Below are 15213 nucleotides of genomic sequence, written 5' to 3'. Positions count from 1 at the left end.
GGTGTGTCCCACGGGGAGGTGGAGGCACAGCGGTGGGGGTGCCCAGGCTGGCACTGTGGGCTGTTCTTACCCAAGTCTGGAGGGGTGGCAGCAGTAGGGGCAGTGAGCGGCCGGCCACGGGGAACCGCACCCTGGCCCGGGGAGGCCCTGGGAGGAGGTGCCGTCCGAGCCCCAGGGCAGGACACGCTCTAAGGAGAAAAGTCCAAGTGGCTGCGTGGGCACGAGGCTGGGTGGCATGGTGGGGAGCGGCCCTCAGTGCTGGGAGCTGGGACATCCTGACGGGCCGTGACCTGGCTCTGTGGCCACCCTGCACTGGGCTCTTCCCACCTGGCCTGCTGCTGGGCCCACTGGTTCTCTCTACGTGGTCCTGCTGGGCTGTCAGTGCCCAAAAGCCAGGTACGTGGCCCAGATCTGGACGTTAGCGCCTGGTGCTGCACAGGCCCCAGGCTGCCCCCCGCCCCCCACCAGTCTCTGCCCTTGGCATTCGGGGCTGGGGGCCTCAGAGGGCCTCCTGAGCTCCTGGGAGGGGAGCCTGCATTTTCGGTTGAGCCGGCACTTCCTCTGGCTTTTGCAGAAGTGGCTTGAAGATTAGGTGCCTTTTCTCTGCTCCCGGGGTTGTGGGCGTGGGATGAACGGCCCCCCAGCCCCGGGGCCGGGGGGGTGCCTCGTCCTCCCAGGTCTGGCTCTGCCTGCTTTCCAGAACCCTCCGTCCAGTTAGAGGGCAGGGCAGCCCCCCCGGAAACCCCTTCCTAGGCATCTCAGTGGTCCTGGTGTGGACCCAGGGGCTTCTGATCTGGAGTCTGACCCACCAGTCTCTGGCGGTTTGTCCACTCGGTCATTTGGCTTCTTTGCAAGGGGACGTTCCTGCTGGTGTCAACAGAACGTGAAAGGAGAGGGAAGGGCGGCTCCCAGTGCTGGACGCAGAGACAGCAGGAGCAGGGGAGGCCAGGCCCTGCCGAGGCTCCGGGGCCTGGTGCACAGAGCGGGGACCCATCAGCCCCTCCCTTGGGGACTCTGGCCCACTGGGCCACTCTCCTCAGCCCTCCGTGGTCCTGCTCACCCCTCCACCCCCTGCACCTCTCAGTTTCAGATGTGGCCTCTTGCTGGGCCTGGGACCTGGGCAGAGCAGCCCAGGTGACAGGGCCATGCGGGTCCTGGCTGAGCAGAGGTGAGGGCTGGGGGGCAGCGTCCATGCACAGGTGCTCACGGGAAGGTCTAAAGACCCCTGGCCGTGTCCCCCCATATCAACTCACAGGGGCTGGCCTGAGACCCAGGGAGGGGCAGGATGGGAGCCCAAGGACCCCCCAGACCCCCACCACCCCTGTCGAGGGGATGGTACCTTGGAGGTGGCTTTTCTTGATTCTTTCTTGCCTGAGTGTCTCACTTTTTTTTTTTTTTTTTTTTTTGGTGACACAGTCTTGCTCTGTTGCCAGGGCTAGAATGAGTGCAGTGGCTTCAGCCTAGCTCACAGCAACCTCAAACTCCTGGGCTCAAGCGATCCTCCTGCCTCAGCCTCCCCAGTAGCTGGGACTATAGGCATGCGCCACGACGCCTGTCTAAATTTTTCCATTTTTAGTAGAGATGGGGTCTCACTCTTGCTCAGGCTGGTCTCGAACTCCCGAGCTCAAGTGATCCTCCCACCTCGGCCTCCCAGAGTGCTGGGATCATGGGTGTGAGCCACCGCGCCTGGCTGAACTTCTCACTTTTTAATGTATTTTCCAGGTATTGTTTTAAAATTCTTCGTAAGTCAATGAACTTCCTGTAACTTCAGGTAAACAACTTGCCTTCCTGTTACTTTCAGTTTTTAGAAATATTCTTGATGAAGGCGGGCTGGGCACCAAGCGGTTGGTCGCACTGCCTGGCGGGGCTGGAGATTGTGGTGTAGGCTGCCACAGTTCTGTCTACCTTGGTAGTGGCTTCCAGAGAGTTCCGGCACCTGCTCCCAGGGGCCAGCCGCACCTGCTGGCTTCCCTGAGGGCCTCCCCTGGCAGAGGGCAGCCCGGGTGGGTGGGCTGGGGTTGGCCCGGCCCGGGTAGGCCCAGCCTCGCAGAGCAGGGCGAGACCCTCGGGCTCTCCAGGGCTCTGGGTGTGGCGTCCCCTTGGAGCGTTCGCTGCCCTCCTGGGGCTGGTGAGGATGGGACCTGTTCTCGGGGCACCTCCGAGGACGGAGGCCAGCAGAGGCACAGGCCCTGACCGCCTGCCCCCCTGCCCGCGGCTGGAGGTGCTGATTGAGATTCGGAGCCAGAGCCACGTGCTCTCCACACCCGGGCTCTTACCTACCGAGGAAAAACGCCCAGCAGGGGTTTCACTGGGCCAAAAGTCAAGCACATTTAATATTTTTGGAAATATGCTGCGAAACTGTGCTCTAGAAAATCTGTGCCGGTTTCTGCGTCCATCAGCACGGTGTGTGGGTTCCCACGTCGTGACACTCCTGACGGCGTCAGAGCCAAAGTTCTTTACTTTCGCCAGCCTGACGGGTCAGGAAAAAGGGACTTTCAGACGTGTTCGCATTTCTGGGCTGGAGTGGAGCGGGGCGTTTTCGGATCTTTTGGAGCTATTTTTATTTCTTCTGTGAAAGCTCATTGGCTTCCTGTCTCCTCCCCGACCCCCAGCTTTAGGAGGTGTAACTGACAGTGACAATTGTCCCAATCGATGGTGCACCGTGATGTTTTGATGCCCCTGGGCTTCGAGTCCTGCAGTAGCCCTGGGGGCTGCGGCAGCAGATCCTTGACATGTAAAGAACTCCTGCGGATTAACTTCACACACACCCAACGCTCACTGACCAGTTTGTCAGGTGAATTAATTTGTGATTTAACCTGATTTCCCTAAAGCGATTTCAACCTGCTCTTTCCCCAGGTCATTTTAAACTCTCAGTGCAAACCCCTCGCTAGGACCCCACGCCTGCAGCGGGCTCCGAAAGGTGGTTCTAGAACACCGTGCGGCCGGAAACCGCGACATGCAAGGTGAGAGCCTCCTTGGCTTTGAGCGTGGACGGGGAGGCCCCTAGGATGTTTCGGTGATGGGCTTTGTCCTATAACTTTGTCTCATAATTCAGAGTTTCACACACAACAACGATGATCAAACTAAAAACTCACTTAGGGCGGCCCGTCCGGAGCACTCTGTCAAGACACTGGGGGGCTCGTGGTTCTGTAACAGTTCTGGGAAAAGCCAGGAACGGGGTGAGGGACGGTCGGGGTCCCGTTTCCCATGGAAATGTGGGCCCGCCCCGGCCCGGCGTGGAGCTGGCCGCGAGCCTCCCTGGTGCCCGTGGCCTCCCTCTCCGGCTCCTCTCTCACCCAGGCGGCTTCTCCCAGGAGGGCACCTGTGTGGGGGCAGGCTGGTCACCAGCTGGCACAGAGTGAAGGCCTGGAGGCCACCTGAGGGGCGTGGAAGGGACCAGTGCCTCTGCTGGGTGAGGGCTAGGCGGGGCCCCCCTGGGTTTGGGATTCCACACACTCTGCTCCCCGGGCCGGTGACTGTCACTGAGATGTTGCAAGATGGGGTTGTTGCCAGAAACAGCATCTGAGCCCCGGGAGTGGGGACAGGCCGCGCAGACTCGCACAGTGAGGCTGGGAGCTCATGTGACCGGGAGCGGAGCCGCCTGGGAGGGAACAGCGTGTGCAGACGGGGTGTCGGGTCTCCCGCCCAAGAACCGCCCCACGCCCCACCCGCCAGCCACAGCCAGTCTCTTGGGCACAGAGCTGACAACCGGATCTGACTGGCCTGGGTGGGGAAGAAGGGGATGGGGGACCCGGCAAAGTGGGTGGCTCAGCCGCCTCGCACCCACAGGGACGGCCACGGTCAGAAAACCAGCAACAAGTGTGGGCAAGGGCGGGGAGGAGCTCGAACGCTTGTGCGCGCTGGCGGGAGCGTGCGGCGGCCGGGACGGTGTGGAGGCTCCTCAGAAGTTGAAAACAGAATTACCGCGTGACCCGGCACTCCCGCTTCTGGGCAGCCACCCAGCAGAACTGAAAGCAGGAACACGAACGATGCGTGCACGCCCGCGTCCACCGCGGCAGCATCCGCAGGGCTAGAACGCGGGAGCAATGGCGTGTCCGCTGCCTGATGCACGGACAAGCGGGATGTGACGTGTGCCACCTTCGGAATGACACTTCACAACGGAGTGTCACAGTGGAGCGTCACTCAGCCTTAAAAGGAAGGAAACCCTGACACATGCTCCGACGTGGTGGACCGTGATGACATCGTGTGGCGGGAAGCGAGCCGGGCACGAGGACAAACGCTGCGTGACCCACACGAGGCCCCGCGCGGTCCAGTCCTCTGAGACAGGCGGGTTGGCAGGCGCGGGGCTGGGGCTGCAGAGTGAGTGTTGGGTGAGGACAGAGTTTCGGTTTGGGGAGATGAGACAGTCGTGCAGATGGATGGGGCGATGGCCGCGCACCCTGTCGACGCGTTTAACGCCACGGAGCCGTGCGCTGGAAAACGGTTAGGATGGTAAAGTTTTGGTTATGTGCGTTTTGCCACAATTTAAGAAATGGGAAAAGCCCAGGAGTGTGAGGTTGCTGTGAGCCAGGCTGACGCCACGTCACTCCAGCCTGGGTGACAGAGCGAAACTCTGTCTCGGAAAAAAAAAGAAAAAATAAGCAAGTAGCCGCAGGGGCGTCAGGTCTGGCCCATGGGAGTGGCTTCCCCCTCGCCCGGGACGAGCTGCGTGACTCCCTCATGGGGACCCCTCGGCGCCGCAAACCGCGTCCTCCGTGGCCATCCTGCCATTGAATTCTCGGCTGCCGGGGCCAGAGCGCCCAAGGCCACATCAGCATTTGGGACGTGCCCCGCTTTCCTGTGGGCCGGACATCGTGTGGAGAGGCCGAGGGGCCAACAGGCCCTTGGTCCAGGAGGGAGGTCTGGGAGCCGACAGGAGCCCGTGGACGGCTCCTGGGGCTGGGGCTGGACGGTGCTTCAGGACCCCAGCCCAGCTGGGGCTTCCGGAAGATCTCCCGGCAGGCGCCGCTGCCGCCAGAGAAGGCATCGTGGAGCTCTGTGCGTCACTCGGGCACTGAGGCCGCCTCCCCACGCTCCTGGCCCGGAGTGAGGCAGCTCCGGCTCCGGCTCCGGCACAGAACCACGGGCACAGCCTCCAGAGTCGCCCAGCTCGGGGAAGCCGAGTCACTGAGCCCGCTAGTGGCTGCCGGGGCTCAGCCTCAAGGGCCTGACCAGAGACGAGTTTCCGACCTCGCGGCGCCCTCTCTGGAGCAGGTCGCTGAGGGCGTGGGCTGGACTGGATGGGCGGCTCCGCGTGTGGCCCAGGCCGTGGGTGGCGGTCGCCGTGCTGCAGTGGGGACACAGGAGGGGGCTTGAAGTGAGAGCTGCCTGGTTCCCTCTCAGTGCTGGGTGTTGGGACATTCAGCCCCAGAGCCCAACACCGCCCTGCGCAGCCGCGGGAGTGAGGGTGCCCAGAGGCCACCTGTGAGTCCCCACAGTGTGGCTGGGGCCTCAGGGAGCGAGGTCGCCTCTTCGTTCTTGCGACTGACCGCACGTCTGTGTCCCACCTGCCCTGGGAAACACCAGGTGAGGGCTGAAGGCCAGGCCCCGAGGGTCGTACCAGCCTCAGACGTCCAGGGCTGCGCAGGCCCGGGGACTGGAGTCTGTCTTGGTCGCTCACTGGCTTCATGGGCTTCCTCCAGCCATCGTGGGTGGGAGTCTGAGCACGGAGGAGCCCCCAGCGTCCAGCCCCAGGCTGAGGACAGGAAGGGACACGGAGCAGGGGCCTGTAGCTCTGTTGAGCAGCCCTGCCCGGGCCCCACTGTGCCCCCAGCCAGCCCGGAGGGGCTCCGACGAACCCTCCTATAAGTCCCGGGTCAGCTGTCTGGCAGGCGTGCAAATGTCCGGCGCAGCTCACACACAGTGGAAACCCGACAGCCCCCAGAAGAAGCAGGGGTGAAGGGAGCCGTGAGCAGAACCTGTGGCCTTCAGACCCCTGGGACCCCAGAGCCTTGATGTCCGCTTCACGTCGGATTTTACACACCGTGGTGCCGTGGTGGCCGTGCTGTGCGTGCTGAGTTGCAGCGAGAGTGAGCACAGATCCGAGATGCGGCAAGGTTTGTGTGCGCTGACTTATTGCTGCTGTTCTCCAGTTGGCCAAGGATGGCGGGCAGGCCCAGGAGTCTCACGGGGGGACGGTTCGAGGGGCACCTGCATACAGACCCCACAGGGCAGGGAGGACGGACAGAAGCCCGGCCTGAGTAGACCCGAGGACTCCCACAGCTGGCCTGGTGCGGGCTGGGTCCCAGGGAGGGAGCCCACATCCCCTCTGAGGACAGCCCCTTCTGCTCCAGTGACGTCCTCGGATAAGCCCAGCAAGCGTGAGGCCGCCCTGCCACGTGCATGCCGGCAAGAGAGCCAGCTCCGTGGGGCCAGAGTCCTCCGGAAGACGCCAGTGCCGCGGAGCACACTCAGCAGGAAAGGAGCGTGTCGGTGCATTTGAGGAACTCGGGGGAGGAACTGAAAACGGGAGCGGAAAACGAGAGTCGGCCCCGGCTGGAGCAGGAGCCAGATGCAATTTCTAGAAATGCAAGATATAATCGTTGAGTTAAAAACTCATCAAATGAGTTTTAAAAATACAGATTAGACGTAGATAAAATGAGAGCTACTGAACTAAGGTTACGTATGAAGATAGTACCAGACGGCCTCAGAGCAGAAAGGTGGAGGCGGGAGAGGGACGTGGGTCGGGTCTCACAGGGCCAGGGCTCCCCGCGGGGCAGGGCGGAGCCGCGCAGAAGCACACGCCCTCACGTCGGAAGGCCACGGCCGGACTGGTCACTTCCAGGATAAGATCTTCCACACACTGAGGCTACAGTGCATCCCTGGGGAAATTGTCTTCTAGAATTGGGGTAAAATAAAGGTATTTCAGACAAGTGAAAGCTGGGAGAGTTTGCCCCAAAAAGCTCTTGTTTGCAGAATTTCTAAAGGATGTCACCAGCTGCAGTGGACTGAATGTTTGTGCCCACCCCCCAAATTCATATGCTGGAATCTTCACCCCTAAGGTGATGCTTTTGGAGGTGGGGCCCGTGGGGAGGTGATTAGTCATGCGTGGGATGAGTGCTCTTATAAAGAGTCCCCAGAGAGACCTCTGTCCCCTCCCACTGTGCAGGAACACAGCAAGAAGGAGCCGTCTATGAACCGGACACCGGGCCTGCCACGCCCGGATCTTGGCCTCCCCCCTCCAGACTGAGAACAGGTATCTGCTGTCTGTGAGCAGCAGGGTCTGCGGCGGCGTGTCACGGAATCCCAAGCGGACTGCATGTGAGCCACCGTGCCTGGTCCACTTTGAGCTTTGTAGAACTGTCACATCTAAAACAGAAAGACACAGATAGGTTGGAAGTAAAAGGTTGAAAAAAAATAGCTAATGAGGCCGGGCGCGGTGGCTCACGCCTGTAATCCTAGCTCTCTGGGAGGCCGAGGCGGGCGGATTGTTTGAGCTCAGGAGTTCGAGACCAGCCTGAGCAAGAGCGAGAACCCGTCTCTACCAAAAATAGAAATTAATTAGACAACTAAAAATATATAGAAAAAATTAGCCAAGCATGGTGGCGCATGCCTGTAGTCCTAGCTACTCGGGAGGCTGAGGCAGAAGGATCGCTTGAGCCCAGGAGTTTGAGGTTGCTGTGAGCTAGGCTGATGCCACGGCACTCACTCTAGCCCGGGCAAAAGAGTGAGACTCTGTCTCAAAAAAAAAAAAAAAAAAAAGCTAATGAATAGTAATCAAAAGAAAGCTCTTAATAATAGTCATTAAAGAATAGATTAAAAGGCCAGATGCAGTGGCTCCCGCCTGTAATCCTAGCGCTCTGGGAGGCTGAGGCGAGAGGATCGCTTGAGCCCAGGAGTTGGAGGTTGCTGTGAGCTAGGCTGGCGCCACAGCACTCTAGCCCGGGTGACAGAGCGAGACTCTGTCTCAGGAAAAAAAAGGGCAGACAAAGCAAAACCTTTACATCAAAAGTATTACTAGAAATCGTATTGGTTTCCTGTTACTGCTGTAACAAATTGCCACAAATTTAGAGGCTCAAAACGCCCCAAATTCATTATCTTACATTCCTGGGGATCAGAAGTCTTTCAGGGGTATCCACAGGCTGCTTCCTTGGGGGCTCCAGGGAAGAATGGCTTCCTGCCTTCTCCAGCCTGGAGGCGCCCGCGCGCCGCGGCTGGCGGAGCTGTCCCCACACCGCAGCACTCTGGTCTCCTTCCTCCTCCTGCACATTTGAGGGTCTTCGTGATTACCTTGGGTCCACCAGACGATCCAGAATCTCTTTATTTCACACCCAGCTAATGGGCCATTTTAACTCAATCTGCAACCTTGGTTCCCTTCACCAGGTAACCCAGCATATTCACAAATGCCAGGGTGGGGTGGCAATCCAGCCTTACCAGATGGCGCGAACCACAACATAAACAAGGGTCCATGCACCAAGAAAACGGAACCATTTCTTGGTGACTCCTGTGCACCAGTGAATAGCTTCAAACACACAGAGCAAACCCTGAGAGGCCTACAGGAAGTGGACAAAGCCGCCCTTGCTTTTCTTGGTGACCGATAGTTGAAGCAGGCAGAGGTCGTAGGACTAGAGATTAGACACTGTAGAGGAGACGGTGCCCAGGCTGGGGGCTGGGGGCCAGGAGAGGCCCTGCAGGCGGCAGCAGAAGCACCCGGTTCCTCATTGTTGAGAATGTGCCTAGAGGAGCTTGCTCAGCAATTAGAGAACAAACAGTCTTTTCAGACACACAAGCGACGTGTCTGCAAACTAACCTCAACGAGCCGCGAAGCCCGGTGCTGCCCAGCCCCTGCGCTCTGTCCATGGTGCCGTCGGGTCGGAGATCCACGATCTAAGGATCTCTTTAAAAACCCGTTTGGGAATTTTCTAACCACTTGCCGCGTCTTGTCTGGAAGAGCCATGGAGCTTCCCGTCCTTTCTTGGCTCTCGAAGCTCTCCCCGGCGGCTCCCAGGGACTCCTGTCCTCACTCTCGTCTCTGTCCCACAGGAAACGCCACCCTGGCGACCACCTGTGCCCCGTGGGCTCCCGAGAACTGCAACGTGTCCTTCGAGGAGAGCAGAGTGGTCCTGGCGGTGGTGTACAGCGCGGTGTGCGCGCTGGGCCTCCCGGCCAACTGCCTGACCGCGGTGCTGACGCTGCTGCAGGCGCTGCAGGGCAACGTGCTGGCGGTCTACCTGTTCTGCCTGGCGCTGTGCGAGCTGCTCTACGTGGGCACGCTGCCGCTCTGGGTCGTCTACGTCCAGAACGAGCACTGCTGGACCCTGGGCCTGTGGGCCTGCAGGGTGACCGCCTACGTCTTCTTCTGCAACATCTACGTCAGCATCCTCTTCCTGTGCTGCATCTCCTGCGACCGCTTCGTGGCGGTGGTGTACGCTCTGGAGAGCAGAGGCCGCCGCCGCCAGAAGACGGCCGTCGCCATTTCCGCGTGCGTCTTTGTCCTGGTGGGGCTCGTCCACTACCCGGTGTTCGGCATGGAGGACAAGGAGACCTGCTTCGAGACGCTGCACATGGACAGCAGGGTCGCCAGGTACCACTACGTGCGCTTCGCGGTGGGCTTCGCCGCCCCGCTGGCCGTCATCGCCTTCACCAACCACCGGATCCTCAGGAGCATCAGGCAGAGCGAGGCCCTGACCGCGGCCCAGAAGGCGCGGGTGAAGCGCTCGGCCGTCGCGGTCGTGCTCATCTTCCTGCTGTGCTTCGCGCCCTACCACCTGGTGCTGCTCGTCAAAGCCGCCGCCTTCTCCTACTACAAAGGGGACCCCGGTGCCGTGTGCGCCTTCGAAGCCAGAGTCTACACGGTCTCCATGGTGTTTCTGTGCCTGTCCACGGTGAACAGCGTGGCCGACCCCATCATCTATGTGCTGGCCACGGACCACTCTCGGCAAGAAGTGTCCAGACTCCACAAGGGGTGGAAAAAGTGGTCCGTGAAGACGGACGTCACCAAGCTCACGTGCTCCAAGGACTCGGGGGCCACGGGACCGCCCACGGCACTCGCAGACCACTACACCTTCTCGGGGCCTGTCCACCCGCCAGGCTGCCTGTGCCCGCCGAGGAGGTTGGGCGAGGAGTCCTGCTGAGCCCTGTGGGGAGGACAGCGGCTGGGCGAGAGGGGGCCGCTGGCCGTGGAGCCCCCGTGTGAAGACACACCGCCGGTTCTCGCTCCCGCAGCCACTCCCTCCGTGAGCCTCTGCCCCGTGGGTGTCCCAGCCGGCTTTCCCACGGGGACGGCAGCAGCATGCCAGGGGGCCGCAGACCGCCAGCCGCAGGTGGGAGGACCTCCTCGCTGGCAGCCCATCTGGCCAGCTCCCTCGGCCGTCAGCAAACAGCGAGGCCTTGGCAGAGGCCCGGGGCAGCGGCCCAGTCTGCGTCCACGGCGGCGACTGCATTTTCTGCGCTTTTCTGCCAGCGGCACCTGCGCTCCCCAGGCCTCTGGGAAGCACGCCGACGGTCGCCCAGCGCCATCGCAGGGCCTGGCGCTGTGGGACAGCGGGGAGCCCGGCCCTGGGAGCCCTCGTCTGGGGCCCTGCTCTGGCCCCTGGAGGGCCGTGCACAGGTCCCGCTCGGGGAGCCCCACGTGTGCGTGCCGGGAGCACCGTCGGCAGGAACTGCTGGTGGACACCCTGCGCGGGGTGGGTGCGGCTGCCGCGGGGCCAGGGGATGCTCAGAACTCCTGGCTCCCTCGTCAGGGAGAGGTGGCCGAGGGGTCCACAGGGCCCATCAGGAGCGAGCAGGTGACTCTGCCCTGCCCCGGCCCCCAGCCCCTCACCGAGGCTGGAGCACAGGAGCAGGTCTGCGCGTCCCTGGAAGAAAGCCACACCCTGGAAACCCCGTGGCCTGGAGGCGGACCCCAGCTTCACCCCTGATGAGCCTTGCCTAGGCCAGGTCATATCTCTGCCTCGGTTTCCCCATCTGTAAAATGGGGCCAATGACACCTACCTCGGCGGGTCGCCAGCTGTCCCTCCTCCCTTCCACATCCCTTGGCGCACAAGCTGAGCAGACCCACCGCCCCCGCAGCGCAGGCGGCGTCCTCACACTGCGCGGGGCGGAGACGCAGGTCACAGGCCTCGCTTCTGCGGGGAGGCTGCGGGCTGCTGCTCTTCACTGTGAAAGTTATCGGGAAAATGCATTTAGAGAAAAAGCACAAAAATACATGTTAATGCCAACTTCCTTGTTAAAAGAAATAATGCAATAATGCAATTTTACCTTCACAGGTTAACCTTCTTCCCCAGGGCTCTCTGGAGGGGCCGAGGCCTGGAGAGGAGGGTGCGCCCCACAGGCTCTCGCAGGGACAGCCCTGACCAGGGGCTTGATACGCGGGGGCCAGCGTCCTGGAATAGTCTGGAAAACTCAGGGCTTGGGCGAGAGGGATACGCCCCGTTCAACAGGGTAGTATCCGCTGCGGCTGCTGTACCTGCCTCAAACTCGGTGGCTTAAGGCAACAAAACTAGTCTCTGTAGTTCCGGAGGCCAGAAGCCCACGTTCTCATCTTTTCAACCACACAGCCTTTTCCTTCCGGTGTTGGATTCTGCCATGCGCTGGCCGGGGGCCACCGTCTCGCCCCAAGGGTGGGGAGAGCAGGGCTCAGGGCTCGGAGCCGCAGGGAACACCTGGCCCAGGTTGAGGGCCACAAGGACCTGGGGGTCTCACAGTGGCAAGAAACCCACAGGCAGGTGATGCCTCCAATGGGGGTCTCAGAGGGTGCCAGGTGTGATGGTGTGGGGGCCACATGAAATGGATGCTTGGTGGGACCCAGAGGGGACCCAGGCAGGCAGTCACCGCAGCTGGCACAGAAGTTCCGTGCAAAGACCAGCCGGCCTGGGCTTCTGGGCTTCGAGACCAGGCCATGGTCGATGGATGGAGGGATGGTGCTCCCGAGTGGCGGGGCAGCTGCAGGACCTTCCCAAGGGCGAGGCCCAGATGGGAGTGGGCCAGGCTGCCCCACACACTGGGTGAGTGGCCCGGCCTTGTCCTGGAGGCTGAGAGCCTCAGTCCAGTGGGCCGAGGGCACCAGGCTGGCTCCCGCAGGACGGGGGCAGCTGCGAGGTGGTGGGCAAGGGCCGGCCGAGGAGCCAGGGCCCGCCTGGGCTGCCCCTCAGCCGCGTCAGTCCCCAGTTCCCCAGCCACGGGCCACGTCTCCCCCCCTGACCGCCAGAGACGGCCACAACGGGATTCCACTGTCAGTCACTGACCACGAGGCTCCACCTTGTCGTCTGACTCATGCTGCTTACAGGAACTTCCCAGGCAAGCGTGGGGGCGAGCTCCCCGCACGGGCCCCCCACGCTCCCCTGAGAAGCGAGTGGGCGAGCGAGGGAGGGAGGGGATGAATCAGTGAGCGAGTGGGTGAGTGAGGGAGGGAGGGAGGGCGGTGGAGCTGAGGGAGCCGGGGCCACCCTCCGTCCTCCAGCACCACACCGACCCCCCAGGCGGGCCCTAGGGGAGGGGACGCCCGGCACTGTCCTCCGCTGCGTCCTCAGCTCCCAGACAGGACTCGGCCTGCGTGGCCCTTCGTGGCCCAAGTGAGGATGAGAAGGTCAAATGGCCACATGCCCACCTCCCCACATTCAGCAGGGGCCTCGGCGGGACCCGCGCAGGCTCCCCGGCATTGCCAGCACTCACCTGTCCCCCAATAGTTAAGAGTCATCAGACCGGAGGGCCCTGCGACCCGATGCGCCCCGGCTTCCCACCGTGACCAGCGCCCGGGCCGGAGCAGAGTCTGAAGGGCCAGGCCCGGGATGCGGTGAGTCCTGGGAGCAGCAGTCCACGCTCTCCCCTGCTGGGACCCCGCACCCCACCTGGCACCGAGGGGCCTGGGAAGCTCGGACAGCGCTGCCGGGCATTCCGGGCTCCGACCACCTGGAGCTGGTCTGGGGGGCATGTCCCTCGGCCCCGAAGTCCCCCAACCGTGCGGGAGAGAAGTGCCAGGAGCCCCGGCCATGTGGGACAGCACCGGGGCGTGGGGCGCCGTGTACACCGGGACTGTTGGGCGAGGAACGTGGGAAGCAGAGCATGCTGGTGCCTCACGGCGGCTCAGCGCCATGGCGGGGGGCGTCCCGGGCTACCCGGCTACTTCTCTGGAGCCGGGTAAAAATGCCCCGACAGCTCACTTTGGGCAGGCTGCTTCACCCCTCCGCACTTCAGTTTCTTCACCCGAAATTCGGCAGCGGAGACAGACTGCCCCCAGGGCGCTGACGGACGTGCCGTCGGTTCTGCGCAAGCTGCCTGGCACAGAGCAGGTGCTCAAAATCAAGGTCGGTGTCCATTTTAGCTTTGTCACTGGGTCCCCCCAGGGAGATCCCACGGGACAGGAAGCTCACTTGTGAAACGGTCTGTCTGTTCCCAGTCGCGGCCCCAGAGGGCGCCGGGTGGTGGGTCTTGAGTGGGGCCAGGCGGGTTTAGCTTTCCCACGAGGCACCGGCCCGCAGCCACCAGGGGGCAGCAGCCAAGCCGGGAGCCCGCGGGCCGCTGCCTCCGACCGCCGTGCTCTGCTGGGGCCTTCCCGGCCGTCCACACTGTGCCTAGACGTTTTCTTGCCTGTGTAGGCACCCCTGGAGAACACGTGGTATCGTGTTGTGCATGTGCTTTTGTCCAACTTTTTATGTTGACGTAATGTTTGATTTACAGAAAAGTGACAAACAGTGCAAAGAGAACCCGGATGTCCCCTTTGCACAGACTTCCGCCTTGTCGCAGTCGCGCCTCGACTCGTTCTCTCTCTCATTCTCACACTCCGTGTAACTATTTCTTCCTGTACCTTTCGGGCATAACTGCAGACTCGATGGCCGTCACCTGTCACATCTCAGAGTGAACGGACTCTCTCCCAAGTAGTCACGATCAACCCTAAAAATCAGGAAACTGCCAGCGATGCGCGGTCCCTGCCCAATCCGGACGGCCCTGCCAACATCCCGCCTCGCGGACACCCTTCAGGGGCCTTTGCGGAACGTGCCCCGCTGTAGCTTACTCTGGTCCCGTGATTCTTGTGTGTCCAGCAGGGATCCCTCAGAAGCAAGGCTGGCTTCTTCTCGTAGCATCCTATGGGAGGCCCATGGTGCCAGTGTGGCCACTGTTGGTGACAGTAACTATCGTCACTTGGGTAAGATGCTGTCTGCCACGATTCCCCCCTGTGGAGCTGATTAGCAAGCATTTTGCATTCATTCTAATCAGTAATTATTACATAGTATCTTGGGGGAGGATGTGAGATCTGCTCTGTGAGGTCGGGCTTCCTCCTGTCTCTTTCATGGGTGTGTGTCTTGTCCGTTGTGTATGGCTAGGAAACAGCACCTGAGACTGGGTGATTTACAAGAAAAGAGGTTTACTTAGCTCACAGTTCTGCAGCTGAGAAGTCCCAGGGCCCGTCCCCGGCTTCTGGCGAGGGCTTCCAAGCTGCTTCACAGAGAAGGCAGAGGAGAAGCGAACACGTGCAAGCAGGGAAACTGAGGGAGGCCTGGCTTTGTAACACTAGCCCCCCCCCCCTTTTTTAGAGACAGGGTCTCGCTCTGTCTCCCAGGCTGGAATGCAATGTTGTCACCGCAGCTCACTGCCAGCCTCGAACTCCTGGGCTCAAGTGATCCTCCTGCCTCAGCCTCTCGAGGAGCCGGGACTGCAGGTGTGCGCCCGGCATGTGTACATTCTTATGTCCGTATTTAGGTCAGTATGGGACTACGACCTGTAACTTTAAGTGGCCTTGTGACATGTCTTCTTATCCTTTGAGCACTTCCCTGCTTCCTGGTACGAGAGGTTGGATTTACCTTTACTGCTGCTGCAGTCCCAGGCTCAGCCACTTCTCCAAGAAGCCCTGCTTCCTTCCGGTGGAGAAGGGTTTTTAGAACCAAGATCTGAGCCTGGCACAGTGGCTCAGGCCGGCAGCCGCGGCTACTCAAGAGGCTGGGATCCTTGGGCTGGGATCGGCGTGGGTGGGCGGCCATGCCGTCTCCCGCCTGCACCTGCAGCCGGGCACTTGCGCGCTGAGGCTGCTCCCGAGTGAGGCCAAAAACCCAAATGCAGATTTTCTGTATTAAAGAAAAAATTTTGTCCTTTGACTAGGCAACACACACACATGAGAGTAAGTTTCAAGGAACCAAAGGACAGAAACCGAGCCTGGTCTGAGCCCCCTTGGTGCACCACCCAGAGACAGCCCCTGGGGCCAGCCTCTTGGGCATCCAGCCTTAGACACTTCAATGCTGCCGTCCCCAAACCCCAGGCTGTGGACTGGTATTGGTGGTG

The 15213-nt window shown here is 61.4% G+C and overlaps 1 protein-coding gene across 1 annotated transcript; it reads left to right on the top strand.

Annotated features, from left to right (window-relative positions):
* Positions 1-2836: 2836 nt before the first annotated feature.
* On the top strand, positions 2837-10154 carry GPR132 (G protein-coupled receptor 132). The gene is made up of 2 exons (XM_012665059.1): positions 2837-2963; positions 8983-10154. The coding sequence occupies exons 1-2, from the start codon at positions 2957-2959 to the stop codon at positions 10071-10073; spliced, it is 1098 nt and encodes a 365-aa protein (XP_012520513.1). The 5' UTR covers positions 2837-2956; the 3' UTR covers positions 10074-10154.
* Positions 10155-15213: the final 5059 nt, after the last annotated feature.

Source organism: Propithecus coquereli, unplaced genomic scaffold, assembly GCF_000956105.1.
Source record: "Propithecus coquereli isolate 6110/MARCELLA unplaced genomic scaffold, Pcoq_1.0 Scaffold950, whole genome shotgun sequence".
In the NCBI taxonomy this organism is placed as follows: Eukaryota; Metazoa; Chordata; class Mammalia; order Primates; family Indriidae; genus Propithecus; species Propithecus coquereli.
Note: the sequence above shows the minus strand (reverse complement) of the source record. Positions and strands in the feature narration are given on the sequence as shown.